Source organism: Aethalodelphis obliquidens, unplaced genomic scaffold, assembly GCF_003676395.1.
Source record: "Aethalodelphis obliquidens isolate GAN/ISIS:26980383/991018 unplaced genomic scaffold, ASM367639v1 scaffold62, whole genome shotgun sequence".
Taxonomy (NCBI): Eukaryota; Metazoa; Chordata; class Mammalia; order Artiodactyla; family Delphinidae; genus Aethalodelphis; species Aethalodelphis obliquidens.
The window spans coordinates 8,591,680-8,614,089 of record NW_020838006.1 but is presented as its reverse complement, the minus strand read 5'-3'; the positions used below and the strand labels follow the sequence as shown (position 1 = coordinate 8,614,089).

Below are 22,410 nucleotides of genomic sequence, written 5' to 3'. Positions count from 1 at the left end.
AGCAGGCGGGGCTGTCTGCAGAGCATACACAGGTGGGCAGCTCGGCACCTAGACTCTGGGCTCAGAAACCACAGGTTTAAACCCCCACTTTGCTACTGATGAACCATGGGACCTCAGCAAGTTAAATGACTTCTTTGTACCTCGGTTTCTTTCACATGCAGAGCCTGGCATGGAGTAAGTCCCCAATAAATGACAGCATTTAAGGAGCTGGGCGTGCAGAGCAGCAAACACCCCAAAGACTCTGAGTAAAGGTATCACAGTCGGTGCTACTGGGCAAAAGACTTAGAGGGGAAAAGACACGTCAGCCAGTCCCTCCTTCCAACTCACAAGCAAATCTCCATACAAAAAGCGTGTCAGGGACTCCCCCAGATTTAAGTTAAGCGTAATGAGTGTGAAAGAACATTGTTTTCTCATCGTTAGGCCTTGCTAAATTTAGCTTCATTTTCAGCCCAGAATTACAGCATTTAGGGCCTGAATTAAAGAAAAGAGCCATGTCAAATTGTCTTTTACACAAGTAAAGACAGCCTCTCTCTGTTCACCAATAAGCATGGTCTTGTCCAGAGTCATTCTGGCCTGGTGGCTGCTAACTTAAGTTGTGTCTACCTTCCTTCTAGAGGATTAAAACGGTTAAGAAAATATAAGTTTTTCTGAGCCTTTAATTAAACCTCAGGATTAGGTTGCCATCCATCATGCTAATTTCTGGTTCTTATTATTTCTACCTGCAACCAGTTTTGTGACCAGAAAGCAGAGACCTCATCCAAAGGAAAGTCATGGAAAAACAGGATTCTCTCACACTCGTTTTGTATCTAATCATCTGAACCCGAGTAATTGCTAAAATAGGAAAAGAAAATGTTTGCTTCCTTGGAGGTTCACCTGTCAGTTTTTTAATTAAATCACACAGCTTTAATTCAGTCCCGTCTTTTGTTCTCCTCTCTCTATCTGATATGTGTGGAGCTCAATGTTGTGGTGCCCTTGGCTAAAAGTGCAACTAAGTAGAACAGCAGATGTTAAAGCCAACGAACTCTTCTTTCCACCAGTAAAGCAATCACTGGCAAGCTTGGTGGTAATCACTCCCACTTCCCCTTTCTTACCTGTCACCTCCTTGAGCTACTCACCCAGGTAGGTGTACCTCCTGTTCATGATCACTTCATCATTTAGTTTGAAATAGGTGTTATCTGTGAGGTTCAGCACTTTGACCGTCCCAGCCCAATAAAATGACCCTGGGGCACCCATCACCACCAGCTCCTATGGAAGAGAAACCCAAAGGTAAACAGGGAAGGAAACTGAAGAGGGGAGAAGGCGGTGTGGTGAGACCCACAATCACAACAAAGAACTCGTAATTTAAGTAAAGATGCCACACCAGAAAATTTCTTCACCTGAGCAATAAAAAAAATTTCATATTCATAATGATTTACAATTGCCAAAATATGGAAGCAACCTATGCGTCCATCAACAGATGAATGGATAAAGAAGATGTACTGACACTCCAGAGAAATCCCCTCCAGTCCTCATTCTCAGGAATGGTTCTGAAGCTGGGTTTTCTGGCCACTAAAGGCTCATTGCAAAGTCAAAACAACGAAAACAGGAGAGCAGAGAGGCCCACTACAGGAAAGATGTGGACTGGGGAGAGAAGAGACCACAGACAGCAAGACACAGCACTACTATTAAAACAGGCCCAGGAAGCACCCCAATGTTCATAGCAGCATTATTTATAATAGCCAATATACGGAAGCAATCTAAGTGTCCATCCACAGATGAACAGATAGAGAAGATGTGATACATATAGACAACGGAATATGACTCAGCCATAAAAAAGAATGAAATTTTGCCATTTGCAGCAAAATGGATGAACTTGGAGGGCATTATGCTCAGTGAAATAAGCCCAATAGAGAAAGACATTATCGAGGCTTTCCTTCCCCAATCTTCCCCAACAGGAAATCCCTTCTCTTTGATTATCTATATTTTCTAAAGTATCTACACTGCAGTAAGAAATAATAAAAATTATTTTTCTAACAAATTCATTAACTTTTCACTCCACAATATTTATTAAGCATCTCCTACTTATACCAGATCCACAGATCAATCAAATCCCTTTGTAAAACATTCCCAGGGTAAGGCAACAAGGAAATGTACAGAATGTTTAGAAAAAATTTACCCAAAAGGGTTAAAATAAAGGCAGTTTTAGAGGAAACCCCTCAGCTGTACAAAAACCCCAAAGATACAGGCCTTCTGGGCTCATGGAGATGCTGGACACTGTACAGGTCATGCTCTTGTTACTGACACACACACACCACTCTTGGCCTCTAGGGTCCCCACACTGTTATACTTCAGAAACATCCTTCCAGGCTGGCCCCTCTCTACAGAGCTGGCCTCACCACTGTCAGAAGCTGCTGGTTTCCAACAAGTCCCTGGAGGCTAGATCCCGCCCTAAGAATTCTGAGTTTCTGTTGACATTTCATAAAGTGACACTGAATTCCCTGGGAGCAAATGTCTGAAAAAGCCAGAGCCATCTTAATAGAACAGCAGAGAGAGGAGGACAGACCACACAGAAAGGAGAGCACGTGTGTGGCAGCAGCAGTATCAGGACAAAACTTTGAACAACACATGTTCTATGGTCAATTCGGTAAGAACCTTACCAAAGAACAGGGTGTGAGCATGGCTGGAAGGAAAGCCACCAGACTCCTGCCTGAATGGTTTGCTGTTGATAATTCATGAAGGTGTGGACCAAGAATGACCATTGAGAAGCACTTCACTTTAAGTTTCTGAGATCCAATCCATCTCCAAGGATGCTATGAGGATGAGAAACCAGATACCCTCAGGGGTATCTCACTGTTTTATAAAAATATATCACTTTCTGCACTTAGGACACATCCTTGGGAAAACATGGGCAGTGCGTTCATTCATTCCCCTTATAGTCATCTGTTCTGTGTAAGGGACTGTGCTGGTTCTAGAAGGGGCATGAGAAAGACAAATGATCATCAGAGAAGGGAGACTTTCTCCTTGGTCTTAAGCTCAGAAAGGACGCTGTAATCAGTGCCCGAACACAAAGAGCACAGAAAGACAAAATGAGCAGTATCCCCAGTGCCAGCCGTAACCAGCAGCTCTTCACGAGCCAAAGCTTTGAGCACCACCAGAGGCCTATAAGGCTCTTGGGGACACCAGGTAGTGGACGTGTTGTTTTCTGATGATTCAGACTAATCCAGGATAAAAGTCGAGAAATGTATGTCTAACATATCGCTGTATCCCCTCTCTCAAACATTACAAAGAGAATAAAACAAGGTCATCCCTCTCCTCAAAAACCTTTAAAACCAACAGCTTTTGGTTTCTTTCCCTCTCCTCTTACTGTTTATGCCCCCTTCTCCCTGCAGTTCAAACTAGGTAAACTGAGGCCCAGCCTGAGACCCTTGTGGCTGGGGGCAGGGAAACAGCATCTCCCTGGAATTCCCTTCTATTTGGCTTTTTCCATCCGCTGTGGTTGCAGCCTGGGCCCTTTTGACACTGTCCACAAGTGCCAGGAAAATGTGATCAATGCTTGGCTCCTCACCACCCAGGAACAGACAATGCAAATGCAACACACAGAAGTGCAAGCTTCTCCAAAAGCCCAAGGCCACCACTGCCTAAATCATGTGTGCAAAACTCCATCCATCAACAGCATGGGCCTTTAGCAAGGGGCAGAACCTCCTGAGGCACACGGGTACCTGGAGCTGCCTGAGAGGAGCCTGGGGGGCTTTTCTCTGTGCCCTGTAGGTTGGCACAAGCAGGGGGCAGAATAGTCCTCAGAATCTGTGACAGAAGTCTGTGCCGGATGGATTTCCACCCAGATGTCCCCAGGCTCTCACAGTGGTGCCCTGACACCAGCAGGGTTGGGCCAAGTCTTCTCTTGCTGCTTAGAAGTATCTACCTCTGTTATCCTAGGCTACAAAAATAAATATGTTCCCGGGAAGTTCTCCCTTGTCCTCAACGCTGGGCTAAAATTCATGCAGTGTCCATAACTCAAACAGCTTTGATAACCCCAGGGTCACTGACGTTCAGGTCAAGCAGTCGCCTTGGGCCAGAGTAGTTTGGGGCAACATGGCCATGACCGGAAGGCCACAGAACTACGTCCAGCTTGGGAGGCAGCTGTCCGCCCTGTGCAGGGACAGTCCAGCTCCCAGCAAAGGCAAACCCAAGTAACAAGGTCAGCAGGAGGGCAAGAGAGGGGCACAGTGCTGCCTGACCCCTTCAACCATATTTCCTGCTCGGCCTCCAACAGCTGAAGTTCCAGAAACGAGGGAGACTGGGAGTTCAAAGACCTCCTGTTTAGGGAGGCCAAAAGCCTGGGAACTGAAGCAGAGACCAAGGCCCCGAGTGGCCGGTTCAGGACCGAGCCCTCCTGCTCACTGCCCCCCGACTCCCTGCAGTGCTCCACGCACCAGCCCCACTGCTGCCCGCACCCTGCTTCCCTCAGGCTCTGGAGTCCCAGCAGGTCCTCTGGTAATCCGGAGCTGGCACGGCCCCCCGGGTTCCCCTCCACACCCTTGTCCTTCCTCCTCCTCCTCCTCCCCCCAGCCCCAGTGCCCTCGTCTTCCCTCTCTGGCTGGAGACATCCCTTCCCAGGGACTCTTCCTCTCCCCTAGCTCCCCACCAACATCTCCAATGAGTTCTCATTTCTGCAATGACTTGACTTTCTCCTCCCATTGCCTACAGGAGACATTCTGCTCAGAGTCCCCCAACCCCGGCCCTATGCTAAGCATACCCGGTCCCCTCAGAAACATACTAGCATTGGCCAAATCAAGACTGGATTCTAAAAACATCTATGTGAGTGTCCCATCCCCTCACCTCACATGGCATGTGTATACAGCAGACCCATCAGTTTACCTCTCCCAGTGGATTCTTCCTTGGGCAGCCCCCTTTCCACCGGTACCACTGTTCCCCAGAAACCTGGCATAAAACCTCCTTCCTCCCCGCCTCAGTCCTCTGTGGCCATAGTCCTATGGTCACCCAGCCCACTGATACTGCCTTCATACTTTCTGACTCCCCTCATCATATTTATTCCTAAAACATCCCATAGGCTGCCCTGTCCCTTTGTGGCTGCACCACAACACAGCCTCCAACCTGGCCTCCTCCAGGCTCTCCCACTTCCAGACACCTGGGCACAAGACAAGCCCAAATAGATTTTCTTACGGCACTGCCATCACTGTGTCTGTAAACTTATAGCAGTTCCCTGCTGCTTCCTGCATTGAGTCATACTTGCTACATCTCAATGGAGGAACAACAGCCATAGAAATTACACCCTCTATATGCTTACTGAGATGGAAGATGGGTAACCTTGGCATATGGCAGGATGGTATCTCAAATCAATGGGGACAAAGAAAACATTTAACAAACCAGTATCAGAACAACCAACCAGGGCTTCCCTGGTGGCGCAGTGGTTAAGAATCTGCCTGCCGAGGCTTCCCTGGTGGTGCAGTGGTTGAGAGTCCGCCTGCCGATGCAGGGGACAAGGGTTCGTGCCCCAGTCCGGGAAGATCCCACATGCCGCAGAGCGGCTAGGCCCGTGAGCCATGGCCGCTGGGCCTGCGCGTCTGGGGCCTGTGCACAACAGGAGAGGCCACAACAGTGAGAGGCCCGTGTACCGCAAAAAAAAAAAAAAGAATCCACCTGCCAGTGCAGGGGACACAGGTTCGAGCCCTGGTTCCAGAAGATCCCACATGCCGTGGAGCAACTAAGCCCATGCCCCACAACTACTGAGCCTGTACTCTAGAGCCCGCAAGCCACAACTACTGAAGCCCACACGCCTAAAGCCCATGCTCCGCAACAAGAGAAGCCACCACAATAAGAAGCCCGCGCACCATAACGAAGAGTAGCCCCGGTTCGCCGCCACTAGAGAAAGCCCGCGCACATTAACGAAGACCCAATGCAGCCAAAAAACTTAAAATAAATAAAATAAAAAAATTTATTTTTAAAAAAAAAGAACCAACCACACATTTAGGAAAACAGTGAAGTTCATTTCTCCCGTATAATGTCTGCCCGCATAAATCTAAGATGGATTAAAGATTTAAATATTTTTTAACCTATAAAAGTGGCAGAAAAAAATACACGTGAATATTTCATAATCTTAGGATGGGGATGACCTTCCTAACAGAGAGGTCTAAAATCCCGAAAGAAAAAGACTGACAGATTTGACCAAATATGAATGTTCAATGCCCATATAGTAAAGACACCATTAAGCAAACTTAAAAATCAGGTAAAAGACTGGTGAAAAATATTGTAACACATTCAAGAGATATGAGATTACTATTGAAAATACAAGATCCTAAAAATCAGTAAAACAACAGTTAAAAAATAACATAATAATGGGCAAAGAACTTTAAACAGGCAATTTCCAGAAAAAATAAACACAAATGGCCAATATTTGAAAAGGATACTCAACTGCACTAATAATTAGGTAAAGGGCCATTAAAACACAATGTCATTTTTTTAATGACAAAAATTTTAAGTATTGGTTAGAGGGTATAGGGACAATGACACACAACTGGGGAGAGTGTCAACTGGTAAATGTTTCTGGAGTGCAATTTGCCAGCATGTGTCAAAATCACATTTTGAAGGGCTTCTGACACAGCAGTTCCTCTACTGTGCAGCTCACCTACAGAAATGTGCACTTGTGCACAAAACACTATGCGTGGGGACCTCTGTAATAATGATGCTAGTAAGGATCTGGCATGATTCAGCAGCAGCTGAAACCAGTGGGTGTCATAGGCCTTTTCTCCCCCTCACTGTCCCATCCCCTCCCACAGCTCTGGGTTGTCCTCTGATGAGTGAAGGAGAAAGTCAGGCCCATGGGCCAAGACACAGAGCTTGGACTTTAATCTACCACATGATGGGAAGCCATGCAGGAAATGAACACCCATGAGAGAAGAGAAAGGCCCAAAGAGTGATACCCACCTCAGTGAAGAAGCCCGCTATCCCAGCCTGGCAGGAGCCATGTTCCTCTCCATACTTCTTCTTATACTCTAGAGGGGGAGGGGAGGGAAGAGAAGCAAACCACAGCCTCATCAGTGTGTGCCAGTTGTGTGCGGAGTGCCTGAGCATGCTGGGCATGTTCTTGAGTGCGGCCGCAGGCCCGGCCCAGGGACGCCGTCCAGACTGGGGCGCAGAGAAAAGTCTCAGGAATCCACCAGACCTCAAAAATCCAGGCTCTGGTGCCATCAGGTAGTGAGGCTGCCAAGTGCCCTGATGGGCTTCCTCTGTGCATGTGGGAAAGGAGAAGCAGCAGCCACGGTAATTAAGTGGGAGGCCAGTGACAATTATCTCATTCACTTCAGAAAGGACGGAAGCCCCAGGAGGAAGAAAGAACTGAAAACACGACACAGAGATGGAATGATGTGGCCATCCCAGTGTGGAGTCGCCTGGGAGACGACCAAGCCTCCCCAAAAGATACTCCATCCAGCTGGAGGCAATATGCTTTCCACCATGCGACCAGAAACTAGCCCTCAGAGCCCAGGGGCTGTGGGAAGAGGGGACTCCGCCGGACTGGCCCCAGAGCACGGTGACACCATCACTGACACCTCTTGTCCTCCTTGTGTGGAAGGAAAAGGGGAGATCTCTTTCTCCCTCCACAAATGGATCCAAAAGAAAACAACAAGATAAGTTCTCTTCCCCCACCTGTCCCTCAGCTCCTAATACTCCGACCCAACAAACGGGAACTCTGTTGCTACTGTTTCATATTTCAGTTGGCATTTTAAGTTTAGCATGTTCTGGGCACTGTGTCAGCTGTGCCCACTCACCATTTCATCAATCCCTCATCCCTGGGAGGGATCATCACCATTTATTAACAGGTAAAACCCCTGAGGCTCAGAGAGTTCAAGTGATTCGTCCGAGGTCACAAAGCCAGAATTCTATCCAAGTTCGGCAGACTCAGAAATTCACATTCTTTCACCTCTGTGGCTGATCAAAGGTTTTGCAGTGAGTGATTACACAAAACCCAGAAGGTGACAAGCCATGTGAAATAATGACATGGGTAAAGGCATGGAGATGGAGTTATGTTCAGCTTAGGTGACTCTAATTACATGTGAAACTGACATTGCTAGACAGAGGCTCACGGCTGCCTCTGGGCACCTTCAGGTCCAAGAGACCCAGTAAAATGACCCAGTGACCCCCATGTCACCCCCTGGGCTCCTGACAAGTCTCTGGTTCCATTAAAAGCAATATACTTAATTCTGAAACACAAAATAAATAATACAAAGGAACAGTGAAGCTGTGATTGCAACACAGTGCCACTTCCTGTGGTTCCAGAGTTATGTCCTGGAGGAGAAGCAGAAGGGCCCTGGGGAAATACACAGAGGAATTCATTTTCTAACAACACTCACTGCAGAGCCTGGTAACATTCTCCAGTAAGTGGCCATTAACCAACTGCTAAATTACAACAGAATGTCAATGGAGTTACTCCTCTTCCAGGGGAGGGCTAAATCAGTTCCTCCTACCTTGTCCTGTTATTACAAAGAGAACTCACAGCCCTGCCAGAAAGCAACCCAGTGACAGTAGAACACACTTCTCTGCAAAATCTTGCACCAGGGCCAGGAGCGGGACTTATGCGAAGTCATAAAGAGATCCTGCATCAAATTGTACGATGGCAAGAAACCATAAAAATTAGTAAATCCTGTATCAAATAGCACAATGGCAAAAAGGGTCAAAATGTCCCAACCGGAACAAACAGTCATATTAAATGTGGAAGGTCTGGCGAAAAGCATATCCACCCACTGACCCGACTGTAAGTCTCAGACAAATGAAACACAGAAAGGAAATTCAGCCCCCACGAGCTGAAGGAAACTACAGTGCAGGACACTCGAGTTCAGCCTCATAAATTTAGGACATGAATAGGAATTATGTGGGAATCTTTCATGTTTTAAAGAAAACAGTCCCAAGATCTCTTTTGTGACAGGGGCTCCAAAACTAGACGGGAAAACTTGTCTTTCTCTACCCCATCCCCACACTCTGCTGGCGAGCGCTAAGCCAGGAGCAGGCCCCCGGTTCCTGAGGTGACCACAGCCATTCTGGGAGCTGGGAGGGTCCCAACCCCACCCCAGGCCAAAGGACCGCAGGGGAAGCCCTTTGACCAGCACTCAGCCGGCATCGTGGCACCGTTCAGAGGTCAGCCCGGCTCCCCAACCTGGGATGGCCTCTTCCGAGGTCTGTGGGCCTCACATACGGGAAGCAGTCACCATCTCACCGGCCCCGACATTCCTGAAACCCCAGGGTCTACACCTGCCTTCGCAGCTTGCTCTAGAGCAAGGAATCAAACCACGTGGGGCTCCTGACAAGCACCCATGGCTCCTGAGAGGACAGGCCATGTTATGACTGCCCAGAAATGCCTGTACTCTGATTAACCCCTTCAACCTGGAACAGGATCCAGTCCTATGCTTCCTCGCTCCCCACAGCACCACACACTTTGGGGGGCAGCTGTGGCAACTCCAGTCTAGGAAGGCTCCACTGGTATGTGTATCTGACATTTCACATTCCACAGCCTTCCAGAACCCCTCCTCAGCTTCTGTGCCCAAGTGACCTTGTAGGTAAAGGTAAGTGATACCCTCTCCCCATCTCAAAATGTGTTTGTTCATCACATAGTTTATTCAACACCGAGATGAGTTCACCCATCTCAGTGCCCCCAACACCAGCCCAGTGTAAGGTACAGTGTGTGCAGGTGAGGCTTTGCTGAGGGAAGGTGTGGGCGCTGCCATCCGTGCCCAGACCCGAGGCCCCAGGCGGAGATGCAAGAGGATCTGGCACATTCTTTCAGCCACTGAGCACCTGGACTCTCCAACTTGCTCTCCTTGGACCTCTGTGCCCCCTGACCTCCCAGCCCTACCCTCTGTCCTCCAGTCCATCAGGCTCTGTGACCTCCACCCCAGGCTTGCTTGAAGAGGATTTGTGTCCTGGGAATCCAATCGGTGGCATCACTGACCCCAGAGGCCTAAGGATGGAAGTAGGTGTGACTGGAGCAGGGCAAGTACACACAGGATGGATTTTTCTGGGCTTCCCAAACCTAGGTTGACTGATTCTGCCTTGGGCAATTCCATCTCCCTCTTGGGCCTCAAGAGAAACTGCACAGAATATTCAGAACCGGTTCTTTAATCCCTGCCCACCCCCTGGCATGATCCTTCACGGACTGTCCTCAAAGATCTGAGGACACAGATGGGACAGCCCACGCTGGGAGACACTGAGCCTGTGTCCAAGCCTGGCCCTCCTGGTACAAAGTGCTCTTCTTCTAAAAGCCAAACTCCTGTGAAGAAGTGACGTGAGCAGGCTTCACAGAACACTTCAAAGCTATTCCTGATCAACCACATCGTAAGACTCAGCACCATTGTGCGAGCACAGCCACCCAAACCCCAAGTCAAGTTCTGTGCCTGGCCTGCTCCTTTCCAGTAAAAATCAAACATCCACATTGTGCTGGCCTACCAGATATTCAAAAAATCCTGATTAAGTGAGAAGTGATCTAAGAAAGACTTTGTAAAGTGAACAAGGCCACACAACAGGTAAACTGGCATCTCAGGGTGCAGTGGTGGCCCTTAGGGCCCAGGCCTGGGCTATGGGGGCTTCCCAAGAGATGCTGGCCAGATACACTGGATCCTGGACCACAGCATGCTTCAGTTGTTTTCACTCTGTTGAGTGCTATTTCCATGAGTTAAGGACACCACTGTTATTTTAACCTGATACCTTCTGCAAAAAAAAAAATATATATAATATATATAAATATATAAAATACATATATATTTTTAAATATTTTATATATTTTATATTTATGTGTGTATATATGTGTGTGTGTGTATATATTTATATATATATATATATATATATATATATATATATATATGTATGTATATAAAGGGCAGGTTGTAGTTTCTCGATCTAATCCAGTTCTAAAGTACAGGCCTTTCTTCTTCTTCAAAAATTATATACATAGGGCAATCTAGCATTCCCGTATGCTAGAAACTCGATTTTGCTTGCCTATACTGGAGAAGGCAGGAGATCCTCTACCACAGAGCTATGAGAAGGGGGGTGAGTGTGGAGACAAGGGGCTGTCCCATCACAGCATCCCCAGGTCACACACCCTCCCTCTGTGGAGAGGTCCAGGAAGTAGAGGGCGGAGGGCTGGGGCAGGACCTCCAGCCTCCTGTGTTCTCAAGAAGAACTGCTCCTGCACACACAGAGGCACCAGGCCACTCCTGGGCACTTCCATTCAGTCTCCAAAGGCTCCGAGGACGTGGCCGGGGAGAGAGAACCACAACACGCCAGTTTCCTCCCTCTCCGCTGTGGAACAAAACGTTTATCCACCTCGAAGCAGCAAGGGAGAACCGGGCTTGGCACCACAGCACCTCATGGATGCTGTAACAAACCTGACTCTGTTAAATGTGGGGCAACTGAATCAGGGAAGCAAGATGTGGTGGAACGAGGGGGCCCAAACATCCCTTGGACGAGCTGGGAACGGGTTGGAAAGCTCTGTCTTTCTGCCGTGGGTGGGTCTGAATTATGTGGCCTGCATCACACACTTTGATTCATTAAGTTGCATGGCTCCTCCAGTCTAAAAATTGTAGTATTTTTCTTGGTTGAGCTGCTGGTTTTACTAAACCCTGTCTAAACAGCAGGCAATTGAGAGAGGAAAAGATACTGGTTTCCAAATGTTCATAACCCACAACTCAATGCATGGAACGTACACTAATGAATTTAATTCATTCAAGAATTAGCCTGGGTGGAGTCGCTTCCTGCACTCTTCCCAAAACACTGGCGGGATAAAACCAACCCATGGAAAGATCAAGATTTACATACAGTGTAACATATATTCTTCCTACTGAGCTCTCTTCCTTTTAACCATTTGAGAAAGTTTCATCTTTCAAAGCTAGTCTTTCTAACACATCAATTTTAAAATTATCTTTCCATATGTGGGACTCGAGGGACATTGTTCCAGCTAATGATTAAGAACTCTCCAGACAATAGGGGCTTCTTAGATAATGGGTGAATTTCCAGGATGTCCGGCCCCCTTCCGAGAAGGAGAGAGATAACAAAATGTAAAAAAGGTGTCTGTCAAAGACCAATCAGGCAGCTGGGGAGAAGGAGGGAGATAACAAAATGTAAAAAAGGTGTCTGTCAAAGACCAATCAGGCAGCTAGGGACAAGTTCCCTCTCTGGTCCGAGCCTAAGCCGGGACCAATCAGCAGGAGAACACAACCAAATCTATAATTTACATACGGGGAAGTGGGAACCTATAAAACTGACATATTCGCGCCCAAAAGGGTTCCTTCTTCCACCTCCTGCGTGAGGACCAAGGAACCCCGGTGCACCGGCCTTCAATAAACCTCTTGCGTTTTGCATCGGCTTCCGACTCTTGTTGTTTCCTGGGCGAGTCGAAACTCCTAGGAGACCGCGAAGGTCTAACACATAGTTCCTTAGCTTAGCCATGAAATAAAATATCAGAGGAAAAAAATAACTTTCCAGTCTTAGTGTCTGAATTTTTGCTCAATTTCTGAGTGAATACTAACCAACTGATAATTAAACAATTTGATTATACTTAAGAACTTATATACAAAACAAAAACAGACCCAGAGACATAGAAACAAATTTACCAAAGGGGAAGAGGTGGGGAGGGATAAATTAGGAGTTTGGGATTAACATACACACACTACTATATATAAAAGAGATAACCAACAAGGACCTACTGTATAGCACAGGAAACTATACTGAATATTTTGTAATAACCTTTAAGGGAAAAGAATGTGAAAAAGAATATATATGAGATATATATATTATGTATATATCATATATATGATATATATAATATATATTTTATATATATATCACTTTGCTGTAACCTGAAACTAACACAACATTGTAAATCAACTATACTTCAATTAAAAAACAACAACAGGGCTTCCCTGGTGGTCCAGTGGTTGAGAGTCCACCTGCTGATGCAAGGGACACGGGTTCGTGCCCCGGTCCAGGAGGATCCCACATGCTGCGGAGCGGCTGGGCCCGTGAGCCATGGCCTCTGGGCCCGTGCGTCCGGAGCACCGCAAGGGAAGAGGTCACAACAGAGAGAGGCCCGCAAAGAAAAAAAAAAAAAAACAATTCGGAGGACAATGAAATCAGGTAGACAGAAATCTAGTGATAAAAAGTATTTAAATATATAAAACAGCCCTCAGTTACAAGGACCACAGCCTAAATGGAAAAAAAAAAAGAAACGTGTTCTGAACTTAATAGCCACCACCCTTCTTCTGCTTAATAAGCCTGTGACCTTCATCAACCTCCCTAAGCTTCAGTTTTCTCATCTGTACAATGGGGATAAGAATACTTAAACCACCCCCATGATGTGATTACTCAGTAAGATCATAAATGTTAAATACCTAGCACAACACCTGGAACCCAGTAGGTGCTTGATAAATATTTGGTGACTCTGAATCTGTTAGTGTCTCTAAAAGGAAGAAACCTAAGACATCCGTCACACAGATATGTAATTTTAGAAGAGGAGATTCATAACATTTGAATATCCATAAGGAAACTATTAGATGACATAATTTAAGTAGTTTAAGTCATAGTTTAAGTCAATAATTCCACACAATGTATGAAAACATGTTTGAAGTGTAGAATATATTTATGCCCAAGATAAGAATTCTTAGCACCAAAGGGAAAGCTTGATGGGTCTCCCTGAGCTCCAAGAGCCACTGCCAGAGGCTTGGCCCTGGCTGTCCCCTCCAGCCACCCTCCCTCTCAGGGTCCCCCTCCACATTAATTGGGCATACTACAGAACTGCATCTGCTTTTTTAAATTTGCTGCATTTACTTAAATGAGATAATGTTTATGAAAGCTCTTTGGAAACCATAAAATCCTATGTAAATGTAGAGCTCTTTATTTAATAAAAATTTATGGGGCTTGTTCTTGAATTTTTAAATGGATTAACTTAGCCTTTTATGGTTCTCTCCAAAACAAAAACACAACAAAACAAAACCTCAACTGCTTTTCATTTGTAAATGGATCTTGATTGATTTGTATCCCCCGTGGAGCCACAGCCTTCAACATTAGAAGGGGGAAGAGGAATCTTCTCATCTAAATAGAGGAATCTATTTCCTTCTCTAGAAATGATCTCCATCTTGAGAGATGCAAAAGCAATTAGGAATTAAAGGCCTGGCCACCCCCTGATAACGAAGAAAATGGTACAGAAATATTTGGAATCAATGGGACAATTTTAAAGCAGGGTAAAATTTGATAAACTAAGACCCCAGCAATTCCAAACTTGAGAATATTTAAACATGGCATGAATTAAACTTCAGATCATCTACATAAAGAGAGCTTACCAAGAAAATAAATTGTGCAAATATGATCTTCAAAGGAATTTTTAAAATTATAATCTTTTCAAGGAGTCTTAAAATCAGGTTAGCAATACCCAGCTTTCCACCCGCCATTATTCATTAAAGCAGGACCGCTGGACGCCTTCGGAGAAGGTTTAAGGACACTATGATACTATTTAAAAAGTTAATTAGAAAATTCCCTTTTATTGAGTACTCACCCTGAGCTAGGAGCTGTGTTAGGCACATTATATACTTCAAATACCTCTCTTTTTTTTTTTTTTTGGCCATGCTGCGTGTCTTGTGGGATCTTAGTTCCCCATCAGGGATTGAACCCGCGGTGAAAGTACCGATTCCTAACCACTGGACCACCAGGGAAGTCCCAAATACCTCTTAAGTAGGGATTAATCCCTCCATTTTACAGAGGTGGGCACTGAGGTTCAAGGCCAGGGGCGGGGTCTACCCAAAGTCACCCAATCAGGAAGTAGGAGCTACAGGTTCATAGGAATAAGTGAGTGGTAAAGCCAGATTCTAAAATTAGATCTAATATACAATGGTACCCAATTGCATTTATCAGTGTTTTATTTTTAATACTTTTTGTTAATTTAGCTGAGCTGCTCCCAGATTATTCCATAGTAGTGAGAATATAAAGATGACCTGTTTATAACCCCCCCTCCTGCCAAGCTCTGGCTTCTTGCCTCAGTGGACTCGAGGGCAAAGGATGAAAGAAATATCTGCGCTTGACTTTATCAATGCACTGACTTCACTTCCGGGAGTCCTAAAATCCCATTGTAACAGGAAAGAGCTAAATGGGATTCTAAGTTCGATCTGTTTCTTTGCCTTTAACCTTTGCTTTTCGCTGCTTTTGTTATTATAATCATACAGAATGGCCTGCCTCAGGGAACCCTGCCCCCTCTGCCTGAATGTTAAAGTGCTCCTGTTCAGCTCACAGGGAGACCATCTGACCCCATTCACCTGTGGATGGCTGCAAGAAAGAAGAAATTAACACATCCCTTCACCGGAGGCTGGCCATTCCAGGAGATATTTGCAAAATTTATGGTATTTTTACTTTACTTCCTCATCTCCTCCCCCTCTCTGTGCTATAAAAGAAACTGGCATCCAAACCCGGATAAGATGATTTATCGGAGACACTAGTCTGCCATCTTCTCAGAGTGCCGGCTTTCCGTTTTAAAGTCGTATTCCTTGCCTCAACACCTCATCTCCAATTCATTGGCCTGTCGTGCGGCGAGCAGCGCGAGCTTGGACTCGGTAACCATAACTTGGTTAATAGCAACTAATGTTTTACAGTGCATGCTCTTTAATTTATGAAGAGTTTTGCCCATCTGTCACCCCACTAAACTTCTCATTTTCTCACACATTCTGATATAAACCAAACCCCATATGGCAGTAATGACAATATTCTCCTATCAAATAAACGGTTTGACTTAGGGGTACACGCCATCCGTTTATTTTACTTTGTGTCCTAAATTCATTTTTGTTTCCCATTCCCTCTACATTTCCTGGTTCCAAACAGGATATTCTGATAGCATTTCCCACCAACCAGAAACAGGAAGCACCCGAAAAGCCAGGAGAAAAATGTCCTTGTGCCAAACCAAAGACGGACTTTTTTAAGAAGTGAAAAGTTTGAGACATTGTGGACAGGTGCCCACACACTTAGAGGCTCTCCTCAATTAAACCAACTTCCCAACATTCTGGAGAGAGCACGGCTGACCCTCACTGAGACCCACAATCAGGCCACAATTAGAGAACAGTGTGTGGTCTTTCTGAACACTTTCACCTGCATTTTCTCATGAGCTTCTCACAATAACCCTCAGAGGTAAATGTAATGGAGGCATCATGGTGTCCTTTCCCACCGAGGGTCCAGCCACAGGGTTGAGGCCATGGAGGCAGAAGCCTGGAAGATCAGGCCACACCCAGCCCCACCCTGAGGTCTTTCCACTCTTGCAGAGGAAGTGTCCATCCTCCCCTGCCCAGCATCCACCATTTGTCTTTTCCATGGGCCCCAACAGGCTGCAGACTCTAGGCAGGTCTCCGTTTTTCCAGCTGTAAAATGAAATAATCCTACCTTAATGTCACCTTAAACGAGGATGCAGCCTGGGCCTTTGCAGAGGTTCCAGGCCATGTACACGGGCATAGAATTCTCTCCCCACTCAGCTCTGCCACTTTGGAAGCACCATGTTCCCGCTCTGTTTTCCCCTGTAGATGGGGAATTTCTTGGGCTTTATCCATCAGGCACTTAGCACAGGGTCTAACAGGTACTTCATAAAACTGAGTGGACTCTATCCCTGGTAGACAAATTAGTTGCCCTATAGTAATTAACAAACACTTACTTGGCAGACAGTACATTAGCAGACAATATGGTATATTAACATATATGTGCTTATTAGCATATACAATCTTCCCTCAGTATCCATGAGGGCTTGGTTCCAGGATGCCTACAGATACCAAAATTTGCAGGTGCTCAAGTGCCTTATATAAAATGGCAGAGTACAGTTGACCCTCCACATCCTTGAATGCCAGCCATTGCTCTAAGAACTTACAAGCTTTAACTTAATCCTCTCCACAGCCCCTTGAGGTAGGTTAGGCACAAAAGGTTAAGTCACTCATCTGAAGTCACAGCATTAACAAGTGGCAGAGGGCTTCCCTGGTGGCGCAGTGGTTGAGAGTGCGCCTGCCGATGTGGGGGACACAGGTTCATACCCCGGTCTGGGAAGATCCCACATGCCGCAGAGCGGCTGGGCCCGTGAGCCGTGGCCGCTGAGCCTGCGCGTCTGGAGCCTGTGCTCCACAGCGGGAGAGGCTGCAACAGTGAGAGGCCCGCATATGGCAAAAAACAAGTGGCAGAGCCAGGACTGGGACTCTGACGGTCTAGGCCCAGAGTCTGTTAAAACTCAGCCTGAGCAAGCCACCCCACATCTCTGGATGTCAGTAAAGACAAAGAGGCCAGGCTGGGTGATATCTGAAAGGTCCAGTCAAACTCCAAAATACTTCTGTTGTACTTCACTACCACATGATCCCCCAACTGGAACAGACAGCCAGCGTTACTGAGTTTTTCCACATTAAGAGAAAATGATTGCCTTAAGAGCTTAAGTAGGTTTAGTTTAGACCACCAAACAGGGAGATGGAGATCCCAAAGCAAGAGCATAGGCAAGGGCCCTGTGGCCTGCATAACCCACCTGCCAGTCCCTCTTCTAGAGAAATGTGACCATCTGCCACACCTCGCCTCTTACAGGACCAAGAACTACAGAGGCGTTCCGTTCAGTCCCCCATTGTTCTAAGGGGCTGCTTATACCCCAATGCTCCCCATCCCAGCCCCACCCCGTACTCCTCCCTGGGCACTGAATGAGTTAGGATACAGAAGTGTGGGTGCCCGTGGGGATGAAGGACTGGGCAGGGCACGACCACTTTGCTACTTTCCTTGCTGGCTCCAGCTGGCCATCATTAAGTCAAGGAACAACCATAGAAAAGAATGATTCTAGAGGCCGAAGCCCATCCCACAGCCACTGTTGCACGAGGAATGTGGGTTCCTGTGACAAGCCTGTGTCAGTCAGCTATTACTGCGTAACAACCAGGAAATCTCCTTGCAAACAATGACAAGCATTTATTTCTCCCATGCACATCTACAGGTCACCTAGGGTTTGGATGACCTAGCTGGGCTCTGGCTGCAGGTTTAGGGTTTGGGTCTGTTCCACACGTCTCTCTCCTGGGACCAGTGAGCTACGGGGAACACGTTCAGGCAACAGTCCAAAGCACCCAGAGGGGTGGGCTCGGAGCTCACACTCTACTGTGAGTGACAGACATGTGGAGCAGACATGACTCAACCTGCTACCTGGCCCCGTGGTGCCCTCCTTGGCTCACGGAGGCTTGCACGTTCCCGCCAAGGTCAGGCCAGAGCTGCCAGCAAAGAAGACAGGCAGGTGCCCTTGAGAATACCAACACCCAAAATGTTCATGTTCCCCTCCCTCATGATTGGACCTTTGGGACAGTTCAGTCACCCTCTCTTATTTTGAGAGGGTGAACAACTGGCTCCTATTTAAATCTCATTTAAACCAGAAACACCAAAACACAAAACAAATCCCCACTAACCACCAGGGGACAAAATGATTTGCTGAGGTCAGACAAATGAAAATTCAAAACCCAGCTCTATCCACCATGTGATTTTGAATGACCTTTCACAATTTACTTAAAAGCCCAGTCTTAGCATCCTCATCTGTAACAGGAGAAAGGCAACACAGAACCCTCGCTGCCAAGGGGGCCCCCCCAGGTCCCCCCCCTTACCATTTCTGTAACATGGCCTGATTGCCACCTGCCAGCACCTGCATCTCTCTGCCTGGGGGCTTTCCCCACCCACACACATGGCAGGACAGGATGCCCAGTGGATACAGACCCATCCCCTCATCCCTCAGGCAAGATAATTCTAAGGTATGTGTCCTACGCTGGCCCAGAGATTGTATCCCAGTGGCCCAGGCTGGTAACTCATGGGGACCACACCCCTCATGGGCCGCCTTCCCCTCCTTTTCTCACTTTCCCGCTCCCCACTGGTGTCTTCTGGAATAACTTCCAAAACAAACTACTTCCAGTGATTAAGACTCCATGCTTTCACTGCTGGGGGAAGGGTTTGATCCCTGGTTGGAGAATTAAGATGCCCACATGCCGCGTGGCATGGCCAAAAAAAAAAAAAGAGAATATATAAAGTCCCCAGACCAACCCCATTCTACTGCTGATCCCGCCCCCCCCAACTGCCTGATAACAGATCCTTTAAAAGTGTAAGCCACAGTGGCTACAGGTACAAATGGACATGTGACCCCAGCTCCCTCTCCAAAGGGCTGTCTTTTGCTTTCTAACGCTTACGGTGGTGTACAGGGGAGTCACTAGGGATGGCAACGTGGCCCTATTTCACAAGACAACTTCTGAGAAAACCAGAGTGCTGCTGGTCCTATTGCATAATTAGTTGGGTTCTATCCCCACAGCCTCCATCGTCCCTACTGATTCTCTCACTCCTCCCAGCCTCACAAGCTACCCAACGAGTTCTTCCAGGGCCTTTTCACTTTTCCTCCTGGAAAAAAAGGAAGCAACCAGCTGGGGCAGTCAGCACAGTCCTGGCCCCTCATCGGTGTCTTTATATGACCTATCCCTCCCTCCTCTCGACTGATCACATCATCATCTATTTTTCAGATGAGGTTTTTCTTTTGATGGGGGCAGTACAGAGATAAACAGGGCCAGAGTTCAGTTGCCTAGCATGGTCCTGCCAGAGCTGATCAGATGCTGACATGGGATCAAAGAAAGGGTTCCCCTCACAGAGGAGAGGGTCCATGCCTCCTGCAGGGACCTGGCCTTTTCCCAGAGCCCCTTTTCAATGGCCAAAACTTGAAACATGTGAAAACCCAGGGAGGCCCAAGGGAAAGGTGGCCACGGGCTAGTGGAGACTTCTGTCCAAACAAATAAATTAGGGGGAGAATTAAAACATAAACAGCCAAGCACTTAGCTCACCTGGAATTAGGCTAAGCAAACTCTGAGAGCACAAGCTGTAAAACTGCAGTAAATGACACTGAATCCGTAAAGCTCAAATTCAACTAAGCTAAGTCATGATAGGCTCAGTGGTCCCCAGCCCAGGCATTAGAACCGTCTAAGTACGGAGCTTGAGAAAACATTTTCCTTCCCAAACCCCAAGTGCCCCTTCGTAAGGAGCTCTTAAAACCATGCCGAAGGTGCACCCAACTCTCCAGCATCTGCCAGAGTGTGCAGACTGGATGAGAAGGAAAGCCAGACTTGGGATGTCATGAAGTGACTGAACCCTGGGCCTTCTCTTCCCCCTGCCTCAGGACATCTGTCCACGGGTATGGCCGGGAGTTGTCTCGGAAGCGTTATGACCATCTGGGAGCTGCATGGGACTGTGGAGACCATCTGAGCCAACCTGAATTTTCATGGGGAGGAAACAGGCCCAGAGAGGGAAAGCAAGTTTCCCAAGGCTGTACAACATCTGGCAGTGTCAGGAAACCAAGAGGCTGGTGAATTTCAGTCTGAGACTTTATAAAGCTTGGGAAGCACCACGGGCTCTGTGGCACAGATGGACAAGGCTGGGCAGGGCCTGGCAACGCTGCCCCTTCCCATCTTCCTCATTACCTGATCCTCGGACACCAAAGGGCCATCTGGGGACATGGTGCAGCCCTTCTGTTAGAGTGTGGAAAGCCGGGGGAAGTGTTCACATGGTGGTGTGGAGATGGTTGGGGGTTGTTTGGGGCGTGACGTGGCGTCAGAAAGCGAGAGGGAGGATCAGTCAGAGCTCACCTTCATAGCAAGGAATCAGCGTCCTGCCTTGGGCCTGGAGGTTGGATGGGATGATGTAACAGAAGCCGTGGGGCAGGATGTGGTCTGTTTCGTAGTAGATGTTCTTCCAGCGGTGGGCACAGGCCTAGAGGACAGAGAGAGGTTCAGAGGAGAAGAGTCAGGCTCAGGAGGTCACAAAGCAGAGCCCGGCAGTGCCAGGTGGTTCTGTAGGAGGAGAGAGGTACAGAGGGGCCAGGAAGCCACCTTCTCTCCCATCCAGCCCAGGTGCTGTGCTGGGTGGGCATCAGCAAACTGCGAGAGCCTGGGGAGCGCCCCTGGGAGAGGCAGACAACCAACAAACATACAAACAAATGGGGATCCTAGCAAGTGCCGGAAAGGAAAGACACTGGGTTATGGACTGAGAATCTGGGAGTGGGGAGGACAGTTTTCACCTGGAGGCCAGGGGGGGCAGCCAAAAGGATGAGAAAGAGCCAAACACACTGGGCACAGAGGCAAGTGCTCCAGGAGGGAATATCAGGGGCAACGGAGAAGGCTGAGGGTCCACAGAAAGAAACGAGGCCCGTGGGGCTGCTGTGGAGGGAGGTGAGGTCAGAGAGGGGACAGGGGACAGGCCCCGGGAGTCTTACAGACCTTGGGGATGACTGTGACTTTAGTGGATGTGCTGACAGAGGGTCTTACACAGGCAAGTGGCATGGTCTGACTCACAGTTTGGAAAGATAACTGGGCTGCCAAGTGGAGACTGTAGATAGGCAAGGGTGGAAGTGAACATCAGGTGAGGGATGCTGCTGCCTGCACCAGGACAGGGGCAGTGGAGATGGGAGAAGGGGGTGACCTCACGATGTAGAGGTAGAGCTGATTGGCCCAGGGACCCACCAGATGTGGGCAGAGCAGGAAAGGACAGAAAAGGAAACCACGCAAAGGATAAGACAAGCACCCAATACCCGCTTCAGGGCCCTCAGGCCAGGATGGATGCGTTGTGCGTGCCCCACACATGCACCTGTTCATTCCTCCATCAAGTATTTACTGAGCACCTACTATGCACCAGGCTCTGAGCTGGCACTGAGGATGCAGCAGTGAACAGTCACAGGTCCATCTGGTGCAGCACACAGACTCGAGTCCTCAGTAAAGAACATACTGAGAAAAAGCCAGAGACGAGGAGTGCTGCTCCACCCAAAACAGACCCTAAGCATCAAGGTGCTACCTGCTTGCCCACGGAGCAGCCATCGGCCTCCATCAAACGTGAGACCCTTCAGAATCACATAGAAGCCTTACTAAATCACAGACCGCTGGGCCCCACCCAGAGAGCTGGCTCGGCCAGTCTTCAGGGCCCTGAGAATCTGCATTTATAACAAGCCCCCAGGTGAGCCGAGGCCACTGGTCCGTGGAGCACCTTCAGGAGCTCCTTTTCGGGTTCAGGGAAAAGCATTCGGTTAAACCATATGAAGTTGCTGATATTTGACTGTTTTATATCATTAATCAGAAGTAAGTGTTTGTTGACGGTCTTTTGAAGTAAATTTACATACAGAAAAATGCACAAATCTCAAGTGTACCATCTAATGTGCTTTGACAAATATACTCTCCTGTAACCAAACCCTTAGCAAGATATAGAACATTTCCATCTCACCAGGATGGTCCCACATGCCAGGAAGTGGCCTGGGCCTCTCCGAGGAGGTGACATCTGAGCAGAGACCTGAAGAAAGTGAGGAAGCAACTGGGAGGGGCCCTGAGGTGAGCGAGAGCTTGGCACATGTGAGGAGGTGAGACCGACCCTCTGGTCAGCTCTGGAGGG

At 47.7% G+C, this 22,410-nt stretch overlaps 1 protein-coding gene across 3 annotated transcripts in view; it reads right to left on the bottom strand.

Annotated features, from left to right (window-relative positions):
- Window positions 1-22,410, bottom strand: part of ITGA9 (integrin subunit alpha 9) — a 353,650-nt gene that overhangs the window by 302,354 nt on the left and 28,886 nt on the right. For all 3 annotated transcript variants that reach the window (XR_003429002.1, XM_027088159.1, XM_027088160.1), the window contains exons 4-6: window positions 20,622-20,745; window positions 6,925-6,992; window positions 1,116-1,245 (exon numbers count right to left, since the gene is read on the bottom strand). Coding sequence is in view for 2 of the 3 variants with exons in the window: in XM_027088159.1 (XP_026943960.1) it covers window positions 1,116-1,245; window positions 6,925-6,992; window positions 20,622-20,745 (322 nt within the window). In the remaining variant the exon portion in view is untranslated. The remainder of the gene's footprint in view (window positions 1-1,115; window positions 1,246-6,924; window positions 6,993-20,621; window positions 20,746-22,410) is intronic.